This window comes from Ursus americanus, chromosome 3 (assembly GCF_024610735.1).
Source record: "Ursus americanus isolate L20-20 chromosome 3, mUrsAme1.1.p, whole genome shotgun sequence".
NCBI classification, from domain to species: domain Eukaryota; kingdom Metazoa; phylum Chordata; class Mammalia; order Carnivora; family Ursidae; genus Ursus; species Ursus americanus.
The window spans coordinates 57490673-57515338 of NC_142129.1; the positions used below are offsets into that span (position 1 = coordinate 57490673).

The following is a 24666-nucleotide window of genomic DNA, read 5'->3' on the forward strand; positions in this document are numbered from 1 at the left end:
CACGTATGTGTATGTGTGTGTGTGCGTGTGTGTGTGTGTGTATGTGTTGGAAAATTACATTTTAGGAGCAAACCATACGTGTCTTCTGCACAACACAGATGTTAACTCACAGGTGTTACATACAACAAAAATGTTGATACTGCAAACCCCTTTCCTTCCATGGTGTAGTGGGATACTAAATGCTGTTTAATATCTAAACTTCATAAGCTTTTGAAACATTTCAAAAGCTATAGGCTGTGACCTATGACGTGTGAGAAAAATCATTAAATTGTGAGTTTGGGTGGAGTGCCTCAATTTGATGTAAAATTATAAGCCATGAATTGTCTGCCAAACGTAGATGAAAGCTTCACTCTCTCGTTAGCTTAACTCCATACAATTTGTATACTGTCTTGGTAGAGATTAGAAATAGGTGTAGAGGTTTTCTCGCATGTAGTATAATATGATAGATATCATGATAATTTTTATCTTTTAGACTTCAGTAAAAGTTATCTTCCTGGTGTAATTCTTTTAGTATATGTTCAAGTTATCCTCTAAAATATTATGGATGCACAGATAATAATTGTGCTTAAGTTCTTGAGTTTCTATATCAAATATATAATTGCATTTAAGACTTTCAGAAAAGTCTTTCAGAAGTTTCCTGTATAGCAATTCTTAAGACTTTATAGAATGTTTTATACCATATGTGGGACTAAAGGAAGGCTTCATGGGTAGCTGGTTAGAATCTGTTACATATGCAAATATAGTTATGTATATCTTTCTACATTTACCTCCCCATGAACTGTAGTAATAGTGATATTATTCAGATATTTCCCACAAAATGTCTGACAAAAACACAGGTTACACATCCCCAAATATTAAATTTTAATAAACAGCTGCGGTGAGGTTATACCCCAAATAGCTACTTTTAATTATTTGTGGATTTATATTTAGCAGCCTTTATTCCTACCCTGATTGTAAGCTACTTTAGGATAGGTATTATGTTGAGTTGGTTCATTTGATAGCACATGACACAACATGTTAGCTGTGTACATATATAGCAACCACACCTATACATAGAGTATAGGCCATAGACACTTGGTTCAAAGATGGATTATAGCATAAACGGGTATGTAAATGACACTTTATTATTGAGCGTCTCACAGTTCAAAAATATTGTCAGTTCCTAATATGCCCTTCTCTTTAGACAGACAGATTCTGAACTTGAGTATCATTCAAACCTTCCTTTGTCCAAGAAATATAACTCTAGAATCAGTGTCTTTGACTTCAACCTCTTCCTCCATCTCTCAGAATAGTGTTTATGACCTAAATGGAGACCTCATCTTTTCCTTTCTTATTCATAATCTTTTAGACTCTTGCAACCTTTCGGGCTTCACTGGTCTCTGCCACCAGCCACCTTTGCTTACATATTCTTTACGGCATAGGCCAGCGGTTCTTAACATTTTATCATCAAAAATCCTTCTCAGTTATCATTTGATCCCTGTACTCAGATCTCATGTTTCAGACTTTTTCCAAGTAAATTTCATTGTTGTTTTTCCCAACTCAAAATACATATAAGTAGTAAGTAGTAGTAATAATGAGGAGGAGAAAGAGGATAATATGACGTGTACATTTTGAGATCCATCAGCACAAGTTTTTCATTTTCATATTATGCTTGAACGTATTTACATCAGACTTATTCTTTATTATTTAGGGAAATTATCAAATCACACAAGTAGTTGACTTAATCACAGAGAAATGATTACCTATCTATCTATTTAATAGAAAGCAAGTGTTCCCTAGTCAGTGTGAGCAGAATGCAGTTTGTGAAAAGAATTTAAATAGTGTTCCATAAATGTAAGTTTTAAATTCTTACACTTCTTCCAGTTGGGAAAATCCCTTTACAAAAATAACCACAAATTGACTTTAATGCAGATGAGTCACCCTGAGACTGTTTTCCTTCTTGCTGGTAAATAAAGAAATAAAGAATATGTATATAAAGAAATAGATCACAGACCATTTGACTCCACCAACAGCAATCAGAAGGAAGCTAACTGCTGTGTGGTGCCTGGGCCAGAACCCCAGGTTGGTTGGGATTTTATGATTGGTTTTATTTTATTACTTTAATATATTATTTATTATTTTTATAGTTTTTTCCTACTATGAAATTAAGGCAAAAGCAATTTGTAAATTAGTTGCCATTAATTTTCTGATATGATTATTTCTGAGGTTAAAAAATAACTAGGTGATTTACTTCTCAAACCTTCTATGTGAGGAAAATTATTAGTAGACAATATTTCCAAGCAAACAAATAAGTGCACAGTATTTAAGAGAGTATGTTTATTAATTTAGTAAATAGCCCTGACCTGATTTTTTTTTAACCCAGCTAATAGTGTTTGCTAAACATTTTGTATGCTCTAACATCAAAGCAGAATGTGACTCCTACCTACCTAAACTCTCTAAATCCATATAAATGGCTGTTAGAATTCTCTCAAGGAGAAGAAATACCCACACGCACACACACATCCTGACTCTAGTTTATTGGATTGCCAGTTTCAGATAAGTTTCATCAAATTTTTAAATAAAAACTTTCAGAGAAAACAAAAATCCATACATTGATCCCGCGGGACTCGTAAGCTGTCACCTCAACAGTTCCACTGGAAAATAATTAAACCTTAAGCTTAATTTTATTTGTACACTAATCAAAAATAACACACAGATATTTTTAGGGATTCATTAATTTTCAGTGTAAAATAGTAGTTTGTTAGTTACTGTGTAAATTCTAAATTCCTTAGGTTTTAGGTTGAGTTCTGTTTTCAGAATGAGATTTTCCTACAGTTTAAAGATTTATTTATTTATTTGAGAGACAGAGCTGGGAGTGGGAGGGGCAGAGGAAGAAGGAGAGAGAAACCCAAGCAGACTCTGTGTGCAGCGTGGAGCCCGACTAGGAGCTCCATCTCAGAACCCCAAGATCATGACCAGAGTGGAAACCAAGAGTCAGATGCTTAAACGTTTGTGCCACGCAGGTGCCCCCCCCCTTTTAAGACTGAGTGATTGATTGATTGATTTTAGAGAGAGGAAATTTTCCTACAGTTAAAAAAACCTTCTAAAACCTGATTCTATCAATCTATCATTGTCAATTGCTGAGGTCCTGGGATGCAGCGTTAAGGTCCTTCCTTAATAATGACTAGAACTTGCAACTGATTATTGAGTGCCCACAATATGCAGGCACTGTGCCAAATGATTTACTTAATTTAACTATTTCACTTTAATTCTGTGTTAAAGATGAGAAAAATCGATGGTTAGTGATTGAATAAGCAAGTGGCCCAGACTGTGCTCTTAACATCTGTGCATTTGGCATCTTGGGTAATAAAGGTTCTGTGTGAATTTTAGCTTCCATAGCCATGTTCAGTATCACAATTAAATGGTGGTGTTTCTCAAATCTTTGTTCTTATGAAAAGGCCATGCAAGATGTAAAGGATATTTAGGGAGTTCTGACAATGCATTTATGTCTGTTTCTATAACTGACACTGGAGGCCAGAAAATTGTATGACAGTATGGGACCTTCAGTGAGCCCCTCAGTCACTCTGAGTCTTATTTTTCTCATCTATAAATAAAGCAGGTTTACAAATAGATGATTTGTAAGGACTGTCCAGATTCTAAAATTCATGCATATTCAGTCAAGATGTTCCAGATTTATTAATTAAATAATAGATTTAATAGAAAAATTAAATTAGTATTAACTCTAATGTGCTTTGGTGTATTATAGAAACATAATGCTCTCTTCTGAAATCTATTGACACTTACCACATCTCTGAAAGGATAGCTTAGGGAAATGGCAAAAAAAATTTCTTTAACGATTACATATGCACCATTTTGCTGTTTTGTCTGGATAATTCTCTGAAGTTGTTAGAGACACTTATTCTGCAGTTATATATTTGGATAAATTAGCATTGACAAAAACACTTTTTGAGCAATTTTTATCATCAGACAAGTATTGGCCATAGTGTAAAGAGGATATTACTTACACATAAGAAATTCACCTTGACTTCTCGACCAGTCTGGTCACTCCTAGAGAGAGTTGTGTAACTTAGTGTTACTGATGTCTTGTCTCAAGTATTACCTGTGTGCAGTGGGGCTCAACTGGGAGAGATTTTCCCCTTAGGAGAATTTGGCAATATTTGGAAACATTTTTGAATGCCATAACTGGGACAGGATTGCCAGGATTTAGCCAATATAAATACATCATGCCCACTTCAATTTGAATTTCTGATCAACTTTTGTTGGTTTTAATATAAGTATGTTCCATGATGTATTTGGGATATACTTATACTAAAAGTATTTATTCTTTTTCTTGACTTTTGTTGTTGTTATGTCTCTGGATTTTAAATCGAACTGGAGTCCTATATAGTATTTGGCAATGCTAAAGTGGGTTTGACGGTTGCTACAGGTATCTAGTGAGTACAAACCTGAATGCTCCTAAATATCCTACGATGCCCCGGCCAGCCATCACCACCATTTTGTCTTGAATATGTTCATATTTCATGGACTATAAATGTAACAAGAATTATCCAGTCCAGCATATCAATCAATAGTGCTAAGGGTGGCAATTACAATCTGTGTGCCGTCTATTCCTTCACTTGTATAATATTTAGTCTCCTCATTTTTTAGAAGATTTTATTTATTTACTTCAGAAAGAGAGCATGCATGCACCTGTGCAAACAGCAAACAGTGGGGGTGTGGGGGGAGGGGGGAGGGGTGGAGGAGAGAGAGAGAGAGAGAGAGAGAGAAAATCTTAAGTAAGCTCCGCCCAGCATCAGAGCCCTACGCGGGCGTCCATGTCAGGACCCTGAGATTATGACCTGAGCTGAAATCAAGAGTCAGATACTTAACTGACTGAGGCGCCCAGAGCCCCCAGTCTCCTCAGTTTTAAATTTTATAGTAGTGACACTGATTTGGTGCTTTTCTACCTGAACATGTTTACAGATATCATTATAGATATAAAATGTAAGTAATGTTCCTTGTCCCCATCTGTTATTAATTGATGTGTGTAAGTGCTTTGAAAAGTTAATATAAAGCAATATTGCTGTGATGCTTTCTCTTTTTTTAAGCTGAAGGTTATTTAAATTTTGATAACAGAACAGAACCCCTTAGGATTATCACTGGAATCCTAATCCACAACCAGAGCATGAAAATCAAAATTCCAACAGAGGTTCAGAACTAGGTGCTTAATATTGGAAATATGAAGATGAATAAGGCACGTTTTTAAATTTTAAATTAACTGGAATCTAGAGTTCAGAGAAGTAAAGTAGACATGGAGATGAATAACAAGCTCAATAATTTATTATAAGAGTTATCGCTTAAAAAAAAAGAGTTACTACTATAAAAAATATGTTAGAGTCACTATGGTGACTGTCTTGACAAAAAAGGCTCAGAACCACGGTATGAATGCAAGCCCTCACAGTCTTAGAAGATGCAGACTTGTCTTCCAGAATAAAAACAAAACAAAAGAAAAAACCTTTATGGAAGTTCTCCTGTTGCATGTCCAAGGAATTTACCAAGCTGCTAGCAGAACCGATGCTGAATTTTTGGGTGCTTCACTGCAAAAACTGTATGGTGTTTTCCGAAGTCATAAGAGATAAAAATCCTTTTTTCCCTTTTGACAGCTGTACATTAGAAATGTCTCAATTCTTCTGGCACTGTCAAGTTACTTATTGTCCCTAATTTCTGAAAAGAGTTTCTTTCCCTCCTTATACTCTCAAGGATACAGTAACACCATGTAACTCCAAGCCATTTCCTGACATAAGAGCTGAATAGGAGGCGAATGGGAGGGGGGTTTGCCTATGGAAGTTTGCATCCTCTTCATGCCCTTGTCTATTGCTTCTGCATATATTGGGATGTAAACGTGAATGCCAGTATTATCTTTATATTTGCCCCCAACTACTGAATAGATGAGAACAGAAGTATGCATCAAACATTTATATCCTTGTTGAGGAAACAAAGGATCCGTATAGTGAATGTGGTAAGCATTGGAAGAAGGAAACAAAGATCATTTGATGAGATCTCAGAGGAAGGGTACATTCTTTAAGCTAATAGGATCAGGAAAATGGAATGGAATGCTGTATGTCAAAAGCTCTTCACAAGGGGTTCCATTGGAGGTGCAAATGGTAATTGTTGTGAAGTCCTTGGCTAGCGGGTACAATTCAAACATGTAGTGTGTCTTCTTTTGATAGACAGATGGTCATGATATTTCTGTAGCTTATGTTTTCTCTCTGTGATATAGCAAGAGGCAAAGAGTCAATTCTGGGCATCTGTAACAGTTTCTAATCCTAGAAGTATGTAGAAAGATTGAAGAAGTTTACATTTACCCAGAAAACATATGCTGGTTTTGTTTTTGGTTAAATACTTTGAACTTGGTAATGAGAACTAAAACTCTGCTAAATTTGACTCAAGTAAGTTGCATTGTATTCCCATTTTGTGCGTCTTTGCCTCTTTTTAAATTTTTAACAAAAATACTGTTTTATTAAATATATTTGGAATTGCACAATATTAATTTCATCAAAATATGTTAGCTCTTTGTGTATTTTACTTTGTAATTTTGGCACAAAGGAAGAACTATTAGGTTGACATCCTCTCACTATCAGAAAGAACTACGTAGTAAATAAACAACAAGAAAGGCAAGGTAATGAAATTAAAATCAATTGTTAATGTGTCATTCTTTAAAAACAAAGGGACTCCACTAAGAAGAGGCTGTAAGGTAAAAATGGATTCATATATTGATGGGCAGAAAAAGTAGGGAATTGAAATGAATTATTGACTAATAATCAAAGAGGCAATGAGCAAGGAAGCTCCGTAGAATGATTTTTGCATGTTGAACACGACTATTACCATTACTGTTACTATTACTAAACTAAAAAATGGTCTTTGAAATTTGTGTTTGCTTTCTCTTTGCTAGTAAAGAGAAACTATTATTATAGCTATATGTTTTTCACATCAAAGGTGTAAGAAATAGTGGATGTTTTCAGCACTAATTCCTATTCTAGATTGAGTATAGTGGGTTTCAATCCCATTTTTCCTGTAACATCTCAATATATAATGGACTTATTCATTAGTAATAGTAGCTCACTATGGCTATGGTTCTCAAATCTGGAGAGTGGATCGTGGATCGTGGATCAGCAAGAGGATTTAAGAACCCCTGGGGGAAGGTTGTTTATTCTGGGAAAAAAAAAACACAACAACAACAAGTCTGGAGAGGCTGAAATTCTTACTCATTAAGAAGCTGGAGAAGCAAGTTGGATAAATTTCCCATAAGGTAGGCTATTTCCCACTTAAATGTGAAAATACTAGCGTCAGTAGGATTATTCCATAAATTTCCCTGCCTCCTTCCACAATCCTATGTCCACGTAAAGATAATTATTAGCTTCCTATGCCAACTATTTGTGCAGCTTTGTTAATAATAAAAGAATATCTATCATTTTGAATAGATTACAAAACATTGATATGAGAAGTTGCAAAGGACGAAAATAGACAATGGCTTAGTATTCATTCTTCTGTCAGAATAAGGAATAAATATTCATTGTAGTCTAAGCTATAGAGACATTCCTTTACATTTTGATATTTTACAGACATAGGTAAATTATGTTCTTCATTTAAACAAGTTAATAAGCTTACCCAGGGTAGCCAAAAAATATACTCAATCATACTTTAATATTTCTCTTTTGCTAAAAAGCATTCTATGCCACTAGTGAACAGACCAAGCCCTTACATTACTTGTCTTCAATAAAACATTATTATCTTTTGGCATCCTCTTGCACTAGGGGAAATAAAAAGTCACATGTGGAGAAGTTCTAAATGCTAGACAGAAATGATCCTCAGAGGGCAATTTTTATCCTCCACGGAAGTATTGCAGACTTCTTCCATTAACATAGTCCCAGGGAGCAAAAGGTTAGGGAACTGGGACTGCCAACTCTACCTGAACACATAAGTCAACATTTCCTCCAAGCGGCGAGGGAGTGTGAGAGTGCACCCACATGTGCATTAAAGTATCTGAGACGAGAAACAACAATTGTAATATTTTACATTAGAATACACTGTACAGATGGTGACATTTTGTTTGTGGTTGTAGGGAAGAAAGTAAGGCAGTTTCCAGACTCCCCCCTCAACACCTACCATTTGGCATAGGATATGGGAGGTTGAAGAAAACGGGGATTTTTGCCTCAGTTGAAACAGCTGGAAAACAGGTGGTAGCTGGTGTGCAATTTGCCAAAAGCCTTGTCCAAGTCTCCCACCCGTTTTCCACCAAAGAAAAACTAGTCAGGTGATAGCAGTGGAGGCCTTAGGGTCAGCAAATGATGGGCTTCAGGACATGTTGGGGAAAGAAAAAAGAAAAAAGAATCCAAGTTATAGGAAATACAAGTCCAGAAATGTAGTTCCAAGGAACATGTTTTCAATAGGAAAGAAAAAGTGGGAGCAACGTAGGTGAAAACCACAACAGAATCACAGATACACAGATGAAAGTGTATACAGAGTTAATTGACGGTGCTACCTCGATTGGGTTGGCTTTCTCGCTCTTAGGTGATGAATTCAGGAGGCACACACCCACTCTTTGTCAAGTTAAGTGCAGTGTAATCTTTCCATGTGCAATTATGGCAAGTGTAAGTGTACACGGTTCACATTGTTTTAGTCGCTGGATTTTACTCTGTGAGCTACTTTGGTTTGGAATTCAGGCATTCAGTAAATTGCTTTTGGATTTAAATGTTGAATTATAGCCAGAGTTTTGTTTAAATTCAGTCACTGGATATATAAACCTCCTGTTGTATATTTCTGGTTACAATGGGCATGTATATAGATCCACTCCAAGTGACCGTTCTTACAAGTATTGGCCCAAGTTTTGTGCGCTTGTGTATTTGTGTGTGTATGTATTATTGATTTCGAAGTACTTTTGAATACTGAAAAAGTTAAAGTATTCAAAAAATAAATATAAAGTAATAGGCTTTCCTCAATGTGAATTTGTTCATTCATGCTTATATAAGCGACTGTGTTAAACATGAATCATTCAAATTGAATTGCTCATGAGAAAAAATGCTCTGGCTTTGCTGTCAGTTTCCAGAGTTGTTTTACAGAAAGGAAAAGGGTACTGTCCCCATATAAAGAATAATCATCTGCAGATTTCAGACTGAGCATGGCTCCAAACTGGCAAAAATACTTTTGATTCACATGAGAATATAGATCCTGTGAGAGGCACTTATCTGAGTATTCTAGGCTGTGAGTGAGTTTGCAGTCTGCCAGGACAGCCAATGGAAACATTAAATTAAAAAAAAAAATCAATCATCAAGAAGATTTGCTCACACAGAATAGCTAAGTGCTGTAAAGATGTAGAGGTTGGCAAATCTGTAGCTGAAAAAAATAAGTGGGTGATGACGGCAAGTTCCACGTTGAGTCAGGGAAGTTGGCATTGTGTGAGCACAGCTTGCCTGAGAGCTCACACAGCATCTATTACAGATCTTATCTTGTCCTAGTGGCTTCGTGTACGGGAAAGCCCGTGTGGGACGTATCACAAACCACTTATGCCCTGAATCAAGCCCCGCCTGCTCTGCCAAGGTGGGGAGCCAGTCAGCACAGGGCTGAGTGACCGGCCTGGCAACGCGGTCAGTGAAATCTGAGGAATTGGCGACTGTGCCGCTGCAGCAGTGAATCCTCCCGTGATCCCTCAGATGAAAAGTAATGGCCAGGGTACCAAAAGGTTGATACAGACTTTCTGTAGCTGCTGCTGGACCTACACAACTTTACATCCAGCCAACGGAGACCTAGTAAGAGCACGAAACTGTTTACATTAGAGTGCCTTGTCTAGTAGATTCCCATTATGCAGGCCCTCTTGACTTCAGTTAGACTTTCCCCGCCAGACAGAAAAGAACACTAATTTATATATATATGTAAATATATATAATATATACATATATAATAATATATATGTAAATATATATTAATATATATTAAATACTAATATATCTATATGTATTACTTAACGTATTTAAGCATCATTGGATGAAGAAACATGTTGCCCAAAAAGGTCTTTCCTAAGTATACCATATTACATTTATCAATTTAAAAAAATTAAAATGTCGTTCTTCCTAACCTTTTTTTTAAGAGATGGGGAGAGGCAGAGGAAGAGAAAGAGAGATAGTCTCAAGCAGGCTCCATGCCCAGTGTGGAGGCCAATGTGGGGCTTGATCTCACAACCCTGAGGTCACGACCTGAGCTGGAATCAAGAGTCAGACGCTTAACCGACTGAGCCACCCAGGTGTCCCACACTTTGTTTTGATTAACCGTCATTTTCCCTATCTTGCTTCTCTCATTTGGGCTCATAGAAGACTTCATTGTACTCCCACTTGCTAAAGACATCACAGTTTGTGTGCACATGCTGAAAAATAGAGAATTGAAGTAATTGTTAAGAGAGCAGAAACACACCACTTACCTTGATCATGGTGCTATTTCCCTGAAGATAAATTCGACATGAATTACTGGACCTGATATGATTACCTGTTATTGGTTTATGTGGAATTTTTTTCCATTATAGGCACACATTTGTTCTTCAGTATATTAAGAATGTCTTCTAACCTACATCTCAGGGATATGATAAGGATACATGAAATACTATATGTTAATTTTGTCTTAAATGCATAGGAGGAGGGGTGCCTGGGTGGCTCAGTGGGGCGCCTGGGTGGCTCAGTCGTTAAGCCTCTGCCTTCGGCTCAGGGAGTGATCCCAGGGTCCTGGGATCGAGCCCCACATCGGGCTCCATGCTCTTCTGGGAGCCTGCTTCTTCCTCTCCCACTCCCCCTGCCTGTGCTCCCTCTCTCACTGGCTGTCTCTCTATCTCTGTCAAATAAATAAATAAAATCTTTAAAAAAAATGCATAGGAAGAAAGATGGAACAATGTGCTCCAAATTATTATTACTTCTAAATGGCATTATAAGATCTGATGTTTGGATAGCTTTTGTTAGGTGTTGTTCATCTTTTTTTTTTTTTTTAAGATGTATTTACTTATTTTAGAGAAAGAGAGAGAATGTGCACACAAGTGGGGGGAGTGGCAGAGGGGGAGAGAGAGAGAATCCTCAAGCAGACTCCCCACTCAGCGTGGAGGCTGACACCAGGCTCAATCCCAGGACCCTGAGGTCATGACCTAAGCTGAAATCAAGAGTCTGGAGCTTAACCGACTCAGCCACCCAGGCGCCCAAGTGTTGTGCATCCTATGTTTATCTCATGTATAATGATAAAACATTTAAAAACTTTTCATAGTTTGAGTTATATAAATGCAATTTTATTTATAGATTCCACGTTGGAATACGTATTATACAAAATAAAAGAATAGCATTTCTCTTGCCCTCAAAGAGACTGAACTTGAATAGAAATTAAAAGGTTAGTAAATACACACACACTCTTTTGTATGCTTTGTCTGAACTTGAGTTGACTTTGGGGTCCAGTTGCTAAACATTCAAATTGCTTAAATATTCATATACTAAGTCAACACTTTTTTTTTTTTTTGGAATTAGAAAGTTCAATCATACTTAGATCCCAAGTATACAAATTATTAAATATAATTTACTTAATAACTTAAACAACTTATTAAATACAATTTTATATTTAAAATTGTTTTCCAGAGATGGTTCATTTATCTTTTTATCATATGAAGAGCGTTTATATTTTTTGCTCATATTTTGAAAGAGTAGCAGACACTTTGCCAGTTAGGCTGTGAGTCATGTGAGAGCAGATTGAAAAAATAAGATGTGTATCTTACCTTGTTGTGAGATCAGTCTTACTGTCTTTGCTATTTTTCCCATGTCTAACACAGTATCTGAAAAAGTAATTACTCAGTATATGCTCCTAGTATGAATGATGTGATTGAATGCATTTGAATGAATGAAGTAAATCTAATTCTCTCTTACTTTTTTTCTTCTTTTTTCCAGACTCCCAGGAAGGAAATTACAAGTCAGAAGTCAATAGCAAACCCAGGAAGGAAAGGACAGCTTTTACCAAAGAGCAAATCAGAGAACTTGAAGCAGAATTTGCCCATCATAATTATCTGACCAGACTGAGGCGATATGAGATAGCAGTGAATCTGGATCTCACTGAAAGACAGGTAAAGTTGGACGTTGTGGTGGTATGGTATTTTTAATTGCGTCGAGTCAAGAATCTTCTCTTGACATTTTTGAAATATCTAGATCTGTGGTTTTTACATACCATTTGGAAGACAGGTGTTCCATTCCATGATGAAGTTTTGGCCCAGCAAAATGACAAAATTAAGGACAAGATAGCAGTGTTTTAAGGGAAACCACATTTATTCAGTTTAAGGAATCATTCTTTATTCTGTAATTGTGTTCTTCCTAAATATTTTGGCTTAAGATATTATTTCTTGTATATAATGATGGCATATAGTGAACAATTTTGTTTGCTTGTATTTTAAAATCTCCTTATTTTGATATAATAGACAGCTGGCAGCCCCATGTTAGTTTCCTCTTGCTCAGGACAGGGTTTGCTGTGTTACTGTAACACATTAACCCCCAAACCTCAATGACATGACAAAAAAGTTCACTATTTGCTCACTCCCCATATTAACTTTACAAGTCCAGCATTACAAACAATCACTCGCTCATGGACCCAGTCTAACTCTCTGGCATCTCGACATGTGGTGTCCTTGGTAACCACAGGAGGTAAGAAAGAGTTGGAGGTTCATGCATTGACCTTTAAATGTTTTCACCTGGAAATGACCCATGTCACTTCCATTTATACTCTAAGGTCCGGAAATCATCAGTGGTGCCACTTAAGTTCAAGGGGGCTGGAAAATGATGGGGGCAAGGGCACATAGATCATTGGTAAATATTTCCCAATTATTTTTGATCAAAAATTTAATATTCTGACATTGACTCATTTAGAGAACACTTTGAAATTATTAACGATCTGTGGACCCCAGTTGATAAAACCTAAGAAATGCTTTGTAATTAATTACATTTTAGGTCCTTTCTTGTATTTTATTTGCTCTGATAGTGCTCCCAGCACATTCTTTTTATGGATTCTGATTTGCCCTGGGAGAATCTAGCCTACTGATGGTTAACAGTTGCTAATCTTTAGAAAAACATTCCTGAAAGGCAAATCCAAACATCTTTATGGACAGTGCAGTTATGATTGGCACTCCGAGGGCTAGAGTCTCATTTCCTCTTTCACTGTATGCACCTCCTCCAGGGATCCCATTGGAACCAAAGAAATACCAACAGGGTGTGGACAAATGAATACTATCTTAGGAGAGCAAGTTATTTTATCCAATTTCTTAAATCATCTGCTTTTCTTCTGTTAATTTCTGAATTTCAGCTTTTGGGAGGATATTTCTGGGTAGTGAGAATATATTGAGAAACACTTTTATGTGGTTTTATTTATTAGCAGTTTATTTTTATTAAATATTATGACTAGTGCCTAACTTGTGAAGCACAACATTTTCCTTCCCTTGAACTTCACATACAAAGTTCCTTCCATAAGTGTACAACATTTGGCATGCTGGAAAGGAGAATCCAAAATCTACATTATCTGTTTTATTTTCATTTTTTTTTTTTTTAAACTGGGAGCAGATAAAAAAAAGAAGGGAGGGGAGGCATTACACATTAATGTCCTTATACATAGACAGTGAACTCTAGGAAATGCAATCATGTTTTATATAATACATAAAGGAAACAAACTAGGATTTGCTTCCAAGCTACAGAAATAATGGGATGCAGTACTACACTCTTAGTCAAGAGAAAAGTGAAGTTTCTGTGCTTGCTAGTCTGGGGATAGCTTTGGTTGGTTACCTGTGATTATCTGATTATAAGGCAGAGGTTTTACTTTTGGTTTAGAATAATTTCTTTTTAGAAGAAATTCTATAAATTTGGTCTGGGAATTTTTTAGGTATTTTGGATATGTCTTTTTCTTCCTGAGTTGCCACTGATAGAAAAGAATGATATGCGATTTTAAGCAAAATTATAAACACACACACACAGAATTTTAATCTTTGTTTTTTAAAGGTCCCTTTTCAGATTTGTATCAGTTAGCCTTTGCTATGTAACAAACTATTCAAAAATCTTAGTGGTTTCAACCTATAACCAACATTCAGTTTGCTCACAATTTTGTTGGTCAGGGATTTTGACCGGGCTCAGTTGGAGAGTTACATGGCTGGCCTTACCTAAATCCCTCATAGAGCTGTAGTCACCTGGTGGGTTTGAGGAGCTGGTTGGTCTCGATAACCTCAGCTGAGACGCTTGTCTGTGTTGTGTGTGGTTTCATCTTCTTCTAATAAGCTCCCTGGGACTTTTCAAATGGGAGTAGAAGCATTGCCAGAAGTAGAAGAAAAACTCCAACGTACAAGGACTTTCAGAGACTCTCCTTACCTCATATTTACTAATGCCTCATTCTCTAAAGCAAGTCATATGACCAGGCACAGTGTCAGTGTAGAAGGGGACCATCTAAAGGAATGGATACATGGAAGGAAGGCAACATTTGTTGGAGGCAGTTACTGAAACAATCTAACTGTAGCGTCATAGGGGAAAAACAAACAAACAAATCTTGAGATGTAATTCGATTTTCAAAGAATTGAAATTTTGTATTGTGCAGAAGATTTTTTTGTCCTATAAATCTTTATTTCTAATTTTGCAAGTTAATACAAAAAGGAGATGCATGCATGTGCAAATTCTCAATCAAAATTAAGTTTTTAGAGGGCCACTATGTGTTAGTAAGAAAAAATAGAATTATTATGATAAAAATTTGAACAAAATGACTCGATTTTCCAATTGGAATTGTGTATTCTTAGGCAAGTAACAATCTCCCTAGGGCACAAAATGGAAATTAAAACTACCTTCTCTTTCTTCTACTCAGGTTTATATATCATAATGGATATGAAAGAATTTCTAGCATAAAATATAAAATGCAATTGTCAACCAGAGGGGGGAGATGTCTTTGCCATTCAAGGCATATTTTGTAACACAAATATTTGTTGTGCTAGATGCTAGAAATAAAATCTTGCTAAAATAAGCTAGTAAGGGGCGCCTGGGTGGCACAGCGGTTGGGCGTCTGCCTTCGGCTCAGGGCGTGATCCCGGCACTGCGGGATCGAGCCCCACGTCAGGCTCCTCTGCTGTGAGCCTGCTTCTTCCTCTCCCACTCCCCCTGCTTGTGTTCCTCTCTCGCCGCTGTCTCTATCTCTGTCGAATAAATAAATAAAATCTTTAAAAAAAAAATAAAATAAAATAAAATAAAATAAGCTAGTAAGTTTCTGCTAGAACATGGAAGAGGCAAAGATTGAACAAGTACTAACAATTATGATGAGTGTTGAATATCACAGGAGAGGAATGACAGGGTGATATGGGAGAATGTTCCTGATTATGCCAGATTTCATTTTATTCTTAGACTTCTTTGTACACGCAGTATCTTAAATTGAGAATCTGAAGGTTTTATTTATGTTTTCTGGGATGAATTTTACTATGCTAAATTTATCAGAAAAATATTGTATGCTGTCAGTCATCAGTTTTACTATTCTTAAAGGTCTGAAAGCATATTCCTCCACGATGCCAGAGCTGTTGTCCCAGTGAGATATTTTCAGTTTACTTTCTCAAGCTTGGGCTTTTAAAGTTATAAATGTAGAGTTATAAACTGAACCCATTTCATTCATCTTCTTTTAATTGTGACACAGCAATTCCATTACTTTGATTTTACATTAATGCTATACCTGCTTATCTATGTAATCTATATCCTAACCCTATATATTCTTAAATAACACCCCTTTTATAGGATTTCCAGATGTAAAATATTCTAAATTATAGACATGTACTTTTTTCATTTCCATTCTGCAAGATTTATCTTTCCATACTTTAAAATAACCTGAGAATTATATCTAACTCCATTTTGTACAGTGTTTTCCTTAACTTTAGTAGAATTTTCTATCTCCTTAAATATTTTTTCTTGACTTTGTAAAAGCTTTTCAAGACTCAAATGCAAAGGCAGAACTCATGTGGATAATGTAAAGAGAGAAAAATAAATATTAAATAATCCATAACAATTTATGACAGAATTTTTTACAGAAATAACTTTCTCCTAAATGAAAACTTAATTTATAATCAGAAGTAGTCTTTAGATGTACTTTCATCTAGGAATTTTATATAATTGCCTATGAAATATGCCTATGTATAACTGATATGTTTTTTGTACATACCCCTACTTTGTTTATATCACTAATCAACATACTTGCTACATTTTATTATAGGCCATGCACATGTCATTATAAAGACTTACTATAAAGAGAACAGATTTGCTATGATGATTAGGTTTCCTTTAAGGAAAAAAGTAAGATTAAATCCTTAAATATCACTCAGGACCTGAATTTTCAAATCCCTACCTGAAGAATAGTTCTGCAATTTTACGAAGAAGTCAGATTCTTAATGCTTGTGTCTCCCATAATGCAATGCCTTTACAGGTCAGGGAAGTCTATAATCCCCTTTGAACTCCATCTGGTCAAAGAAGAAGAAGAAGAAAAAGAAAAAGAAGAAAAAGAAGAAGAAAAAAGAGGCTCAGTCTGCAAAGTAATTCCACATTAGCACATAGGTATTAAAGAAAATTATTTTATGTAAAATAAGAATGGAGATACTAGAATACAGTTGAGCTTCAAATATTCTTAATTATATAATGCTGTTGTGTGGAAGTTACCACTCTAGTGTCTCCCAGCTTCCAACTTAGAGTTTCCATTTTACAATATATTCTTATATCCCCTTCTTGATCAACAGCTAATAAGCCTCAATTGGCTGAGCCACTTGGAATATTTTGAAGAGCCAGTCAGTCTAAAGACCCTCCTGTCCCAATGTATTTTTACACTTGACATGCTTATTCTGGCCTTTTCATCCATCTAGACACATTTGGAGAAAGCTGCTGCCAATTTTTTACTATTTCACAGTGGGAAGAAGAGAGAAGGCAGCTGCATGAAACTATAACAGGAGTGACAAAATGGACATTTTTATACAGTTAAAGCTGCCAAAAAATAGAAAATGGGAGATCCTTTCGTTTCACAAAGCTAATCAAAGGTGCAATGTTGCAGATTTGTAAACTAGCAAGGATTACTGGAATAAGCAGACCTAATCCATGATACCTCTGGCAAGATAAATGGAAAATCCCACCTACTTGGATCGTATCCCATTAGTGGAAATGAGAGGGATTATGCTTTGTTTGTTACTCCTAAATCATTAAATGGCTCAATGCCAAGTATTTTCAAAATAGGCATCCATTTTTTGGATCACTATGAAGGAGAATTTTCTATGTGCCAAATAAGCACTGGTTTTGTCTTTTGCTTATCAATTTACATAATCCCTGTCCTTTGAAAGTTTATTTTCTGTAAATTCATATGAATACTTTTAGTTATTTAGCTAATAAATTATTCTCCATGACCAGACATATTGTCTGTTTAAGGTAATTCAAGACTACCTGTGTAGCCAATGATGTTAGAATATGTCCTCATTTCTTTAGAGTAATATTTAACAGTAACCTGAAGTAACAATAAGATATTTCTTTGCTTAAATCATGTGTGTCTGCTATTTTAAAAGATTAAACATGAGGGGTTCCTGGGTGGCTTAGTCTGTTAGGCATTGACTCTTGATTTTGGCAAAGGTCGTGATCTCAGGGTAGTGGGTTAGAGCCCCTCCTGGCCTAGGACTCTGTGTTCTTGAGATTCTCTCCCTCTCTCTCCCCCTCCACCCCTTCCCCTGCTCACTCTCTTTTTCTCTCAAATAAATGAATAGAATCTTAAGAAAAATAAAAATAAAAGATTAAACATGAGTTGACCTCTACTAGAAAAATGGTGGTTAGCATAAAGTGGAGGAGTTGATGGTAGAATATGATGGAATCTTCAGTTGTAATGGAAAGCGGTATTGCCTGAGTGCTGCTGGTTTTTTTGTTTGTTTGTTTGTTTGTTTTAAGAAATGCATGTGGACAATGTACAATCTTCACTTTTTAAAAAAAAGATTTATTTATTTGAGAGAGAGAGAGAGTGTGAGCTGGTGGAGGGGCAGAGGGAGAGGAAGAGAGAGAAGCAGGGATGGATCTCACTGATCAGGGAGCCTGACACAGGGATGGATCCCACAACATTGAGATCACCATCCCAGCCAAAATCAAGAGTCTAAGCCTAAATCAACTGAGCCTCCCAGGCAGGACGAGGTACAATCTAAAGGGCAGATTCAGAACTATCTTCCATACTACCAAACAAAGGCGATGAAGTAAGAAGAGTAAGGCAAGACAATCAATTATGAAGCAAGATCTATAAAGAAAAGTCCAATGATTTAACCCTGTTCTAAGTCAATTTTTAGAAACATTACCTGCATAAAGTAGAAAGCTGAGAAATAAGCAGGTGATCTCTAATAATTTACGAACATAAATATCCAAACATGCAATAATGTAGAAAAAAATCTTAGAAAAATAAGGCCCTACCCTATTGAAACAGCCTTGAGAATATATAACAAATCAATTTTTTAAATGTTTGATGGATAGAGATAGCAATATACAGATATGTATCATATACATACATATATACATATACACATATGTATATATACATATGTATGTACACATATATACATATACACAGACATATATATCAATGTATGTGTATGTATACCTATAGATATATATCTATATGTTGCTAGCTTTATCTATCTATATATGTACACACACACCTATAAAATGAGCTTTTATTTTAGAAATTTTGTTAAAATTTGCTGTACAGATTCTTGCTATGAGCATTCATCAAACTGATATAATAAAAGGATAAGGATAATTCTTTTTAATCTCAGAATTGCCACATTATATTTCCCGATTTCTTCAATAAGGAAATAAGTATATTAATTTATATTTAACCAGTAGATCAACAATAACATTCTGAAACATAACATGCATTGCCTCACAGGATCACCATCTTATTTTTTTTTTTTTAAGATTTTATTTATTTATTTGTCAGAGAGAAAACACAAGCAGCGGGAGTGGTAGGCAGAGGGAGAGGCAGGCTCCCCGCTGAGCAGGGAGCCCTATGCGGGACTCAATCCCAGGGTCCTGGGATCATGACCTGAGCTGAAGGCAGATGCTTAACTGACTGAGCCACCCAGGTTGTCCCTGGGATTACCGTTTTAAAGTATAATGCTAAAGAAAGAAATTTCTGCTATGAAAGATTATTCCTTTTCCACACTGTCCTTGCATACATGGGAATTTTTTTTTTTTTTGTCATTTAAAGGAATTCTAAAACTAAGAAGCTTCTAGAAATTTTGAGGAGCTAGTTTTGTGTTGGACATCTTCAGTTCTAAAGAGATGTCCTATTATTTACATAAGTCTATACAGCAGTATATGCATATGGTCTATGACATCTAAAATAATAAATACAGACCTAAGAGAACAATTTGTAGAGAATCTGGCTGTAAAAGACTTTCTACCGATTGGTTGTTAGAGTCTCATCACTCCACATGAAAACCTCAGACATGTGTTAAATTTGGAATAAATTTTTATCTTTAAATCTCTTTATCATTTCTCATTTTTAATGCTGGGCAGATTTTTTTTTAAAAGATTTTATTTATTTTATTTGAGAGAGCGAGTGAGAGAGAGAGAGAAAGAGCCCAAGTGGGGGCAGGGACACAGGGAGAGGGAGAAGCAGACTCCCCGCTGAGCAGGGAGCCCAATGTGGGGCTCGATCCCCGGACCCTGGGATCTTGAGCTGAGCTGAAGGCAGACACTTAACTGACTGAGCCACCCAGGTGCCCCCTGGACAGTTTTGTTGATTGTGTTTTTTTTTAATTTTTGAACTTTCTCCAGATATTTAGGTTATTGACTATTTTTTGTGGTCAGTGCATTTGAATATGATAGTAATATTACTATTACACTTTCTTAAAATAATCTTAAGGAGGTCGAAGGAAGTGATCCCTAAATCTAATAAATGAAATGATGAGTGTAAATATAATAATGAACCTAAGCCTGTCTAGAAATAATCAGAATATTAATTTCATTAGATTGAACCATAGGGAGTTGCCTTTTATTCTACTGTTCTCATAAAAATAGTGTATTCCTGTGTTTCAAACACATATTTATATTTGGTGTATTTCACTTAATTACATCATGACTAGAAGAGTCTGTGAGTCAAAATGTTATATACTGACTGTGATATACTGCTAACTCTTGTTAAATATCATCCCAGAGATTAGGCAAAACGTTGAGAACAAAGACCATCATTCTAGTTGATTTCAAGGGTGTGAACAAAATAAGTACGGGTAGTGGCTCAGAATACACAAATTCTATGCATTAAAGATTTGCTAGTCAGGAATTTTTTAACACAATAAAGGATAAAGTTTCCTAATTTAGTTTTGGTATTTCCACACAAATTGACTGAAGTCATATGTTTCTACTATGCTTAGGTAACCAGTGTTTCACTTAAAATAACTGAAAGGTATACCTATTTTTTAATTGTGTAAGAAATAGGATTAGGAATAGTGAATTTTCACTATAAATTAATATTATTGAAATAGGCCATTTGAGTTGAATTTCCTCAACTATGACAGAAAGAGGTATTGTTGTTAGTATCTATTACTACCGGGACATTTCTAAAAGGTCAATTAAAAGGAATCACTTCTCTGAGAATTTTGCCCATCATGTGAATAACTACTTTGATTGCATTTTTGGAAAGGGGAAATGTGCTATTGGCTTGTAATAATACCCATAACATACAATTTATTATGGGGAATTTCATCTGTTCCCTCAAAAAAGTTTTTTTTTTTGAATATATAATTTGCCTGCTGCTCCCAATAGCTAATGTGTATTCACTTTGTGTAAAATTATGCAAAATAGTAAATATTTTATGACTGCATTGGTGAGCCTAGAATTCTAAATAGAAAAAAGAAAGAGGCTTTAAAACTGAAAATTATAGAGGCGAGAAAATGATTCATTGGTCATAAACATTGTGATAAACTAGAGGATAATCATGAAAAGCAGCCTTCTAAACAAGAATTCAGGCCTTAGTCATGGAATATGTCCTAACACCTTCATCCTCCTACACACACACACTGTACCTCCCAACCCCAAGTTGCAAGGCTATAGAAACAGCACAGTCAACTGGTTGCTCTCGTGCACTTCTTGGAAATAGCTGAAGGATTCCTTCTCTTAATCAGATATAAATCTATTCAGGCAGGAAGAGTATTTCTTTTCCGCATTTTTCTTCCTTACCTTATGGAGCATTCTTGGTTCTAATTCTTCAGTTCACTTGCTGACTTTGCCACTGAATTACTTGGGTAAGTCTTTCTAGGGTCTGTTTACCTTGGCTTACTAGATCAGCTGCCGTGACCAAATTTAATCACATGGCATGTGATTCAATCGGAAAATTGTGCTTATAAAATTATTCTTCGCATGTTTTCACGTGGTAAAGATGTGAATAAATATTTGTTAGATAATGTCTACAGTATTTCAAGCGCCCAGATACAAATGAAAACAGAGTATTAAATCTACAAATTCCAGATGTTTAGAAACCTCTAGATATGTCACTGAAATATTCAGTTTTCGTCCAGATGTTTGGCGTTACGATTGTTTCTTCAAAAGACAGACATTTATGGTGTTATATAAATATGGGTTACGGCCTTATGTGGTCCAACATCCTATCAATCTATTTGCCTCTGGCCATCTTAGGAAATTGTGCGCCAGTCGCAGATGCATATTTCATTTGTGTTCTCCTGTGATATATTGTGAACCCTAAAAGGACAGGTATTATGGACTTTTATATAGAAGGCTGTAATGTGGGGCGCCTGGGTGGCACAGCGGTTAAGCGTCTGCCTTCGGCTCAGGGCGTGATCCCGGCGTTACGGGATCGAGCCCCGTGTCAGGCTCTTCCGCTATGAGCCTGCTTCTTCCTCTGCCACTCCCCCTGCTTGTGTTCCCTCTCTCGCTGGCTGTCTCTACCTCTGTCAAATAAATAAATAAAAAATCTTAAAAAAAAAAAAAGGCTGTAATGTGAATGACTGAATAAATTAAATAAAAAGGTAAAACGAATGTTTAGCAAATGGCAGCAGTGATTCTCACAGGGTAAAATATGATTTCTAAATTCTGAAATATATCATCCAAACAAATTAATCGAAACAAAAATTTCTTGGCTGCTTTCTTCAGTAAAAGCCATCAAGATGTGAATAAATGATTTTCTGTTTATTTAAACAGTAGTTTGATCATCCAGGAAATGTAAATACCACGGGATAACAAGTGAGACTTCTTCATAATAAGCAAATGTTCTGAAAAATAAGGTGTATAACTGAGCACTTTAGATATTTGCTACTATAATACGGCAGGCTATTATGTATTTGTTACTTTTGAAATATGAATATTTTTTGAAAGCTATCTGTATGCATAGATACTAGGAGTCTATAAGGTTTGATTCATATTCCTTTGATTTAATGAATAATAGTATTTTTTCATAAGTCAAATTTTTGGGATAAAGAATTTATATTTATCTGAGTTGTTAATGATACTATGTAACAAAACAAAATGCACTTTATATGGGATCTTGCCTTAGATCCAAACTTTAAAAAGAAAATATTTGAAAAAACAAAAACAAAAACCTCATTTATCTAGCACTTTCCAGAGAAATTGTACACTGGAAGATAAAATTGGCTTTAGGACCCCCAAAATAATGAAAGTTCACAAAATTTATACATTATGCTCCAAGATGGACAGATTTCTTTTAATTATATGCAAAATGTTTGATGACCCAATTTCCTAGAACCTGCGGTATTGCTCTAAGTTGCTAGGACAAAAATTTCTGATGCCAACAATACCAAGAGCATGAGATTCCCAGAGGAAAGAAATAATTTGCTATAATAATTATGTGGCAGTAAAGCCATGTGAAACAGGGACTGTGGGGGTAGAGTTCTTTACTATATCACGGACCATTGGGAGAATCTCTTAATAGTGAATTAGCAATGATACCAACTAGAACAGCAAACAGTTTAAGAATATTCTGTAAAATATGAAGCTAATCTTTATATCAAAGCTTTTATATATAGTCAGTAAACTGTTACTTAGTCATGTTTCTTTTCTTAACTCTGAATGTCTTGAGGGCAGAGACTTTATCTTATTTATTTGTACATTCCTTGCTCTAACCCCTCCCGTTTTTGATGGAACACAGTAACTGTTGCTAGATATTCACTAATATCAACTATATGAATGAATAAGTGGAGCTTGAAAGTCACCAAGGAAATGTGAGATTAATTTTACTCTGTCTCGTTTATAAATGCAGGTTATTATATAAAATGCATGTGTAAACTTTAATCAAAATAAATAGCATATTTAGTTTTAAAAAATGAAGTGTCAGGCATTTGAATGATTATACTTTAGCTAACTTACAAACAAAACAAAGCAAAAGCTGTTTTTTTCAATTCAACCAACGATGCTGGATTATAAAATGATACTAAATTAAACTATAGCTTATTTGTTTATAAAACTTTGGTATTAATATTCTAGTGGAAATATTGATTTATAATCTGGGATTACTTTTATAGATTTGTTTTTAATACTGTGATGCTAGTGGAAAAACATATGCTTTTCCCAAAAATCTTTCTCATTTCAATTCACCTCAATATTTTATAGTATATTTGAAAATAAATCTGGACACAGACTTTTGATATTTTGCATTCTTCCTTTCCAGTTTTTTAAGAGGGACCTATCATGTATTTGTTGCTGTTTTTTATTCTGATAATTTCATGGAGTTCTAGTATCAAATATATAATTTAATCTCTAAAGAAAAATAGTATATAATTACTGAATGATTATTAAGTGCTTTCACATACATGCATGTATGTGTCTTTATGTATTCATATATCCGTACATGTATGTATGCATATGTAGCTACCTTTGAAAACTATGAAAGTCTTTTATCCGTTTTAAAAAAAAGTGAAGTGACAAATTTTCACATGGTAACAGAAAACAACACAAAATAGCCTATATGCCTTCTAAAATCAATACCATATTCTTACATTTATCTCATTTAGAATTGCACATAACAGGTTTTATACTGTTATTATAGAATTACTGTACCCCTTCTCCCAGAAGAGGAAATAAGTGTAGATTTTAAAAGAAATCTATTCCTCCTATTTTCTGCCAAGATTATTTTGACTGAATGTTTTAGCTCTTGGTGACAATGATGATGATGTGTTTCTTCCATCTGGAATTGTCCATGGAGAAAATATCCCTATGGAGAATCTTGAAAGGCTCATTATTCCAATATTACAAATATGAAAATTGGGGTAGAGAGAAGTATAATTTTCTCAAATTCACACAGAAACTTAGAAGTGAAGCCAGGAGTAGAACCCAACTCATGTGGAAAAGATCTAATGCAACATGCAATGTCAAGCTTGCAAAGGTAATTAAATTGAGTAGTATAATTACCTAAATTATAGTACAGGAAATAGTGTCATATTTACAAACCTAATTATATCGAGTAGGAGAATTACATGAATGATAGTAATCATATGGATGGAGTTCACATACTTTATATGCCTTACTTTTCTATTCCAAATTCTTAAAAAGTAGGAGTTTGAAATATAACAGGAGCAACAACACTAAACGCCCAGTCTGAAGCTAAACCACCCCCAGGTTTAAATTCTGGAACCCCATTTTC

At 35.3% G+C, this 24666-nt stretch overlaps 1 protein-coding gene across 1 annotated transcript in view; it reads left to right on the forward strand.

Moving 5' to 3' along the window:
• MEOX2 (mesenchyme homeobox 2) overlaps positions 1–24666 on the forward strand; it is a 65376-nt gene that overhangs the window by 36162 nt on the left and 4548 nt on the right. The window contains exon 2 of the mRNA XM_045793114.2: positions 11943–12115. Within this exon, the coding sequence (XP_045649070.1) occupies positions 11943–12115 (173 nt within the window). The remainder of the gene's footprint in view (positions 1–11942; positions 12116–24666) is intronic.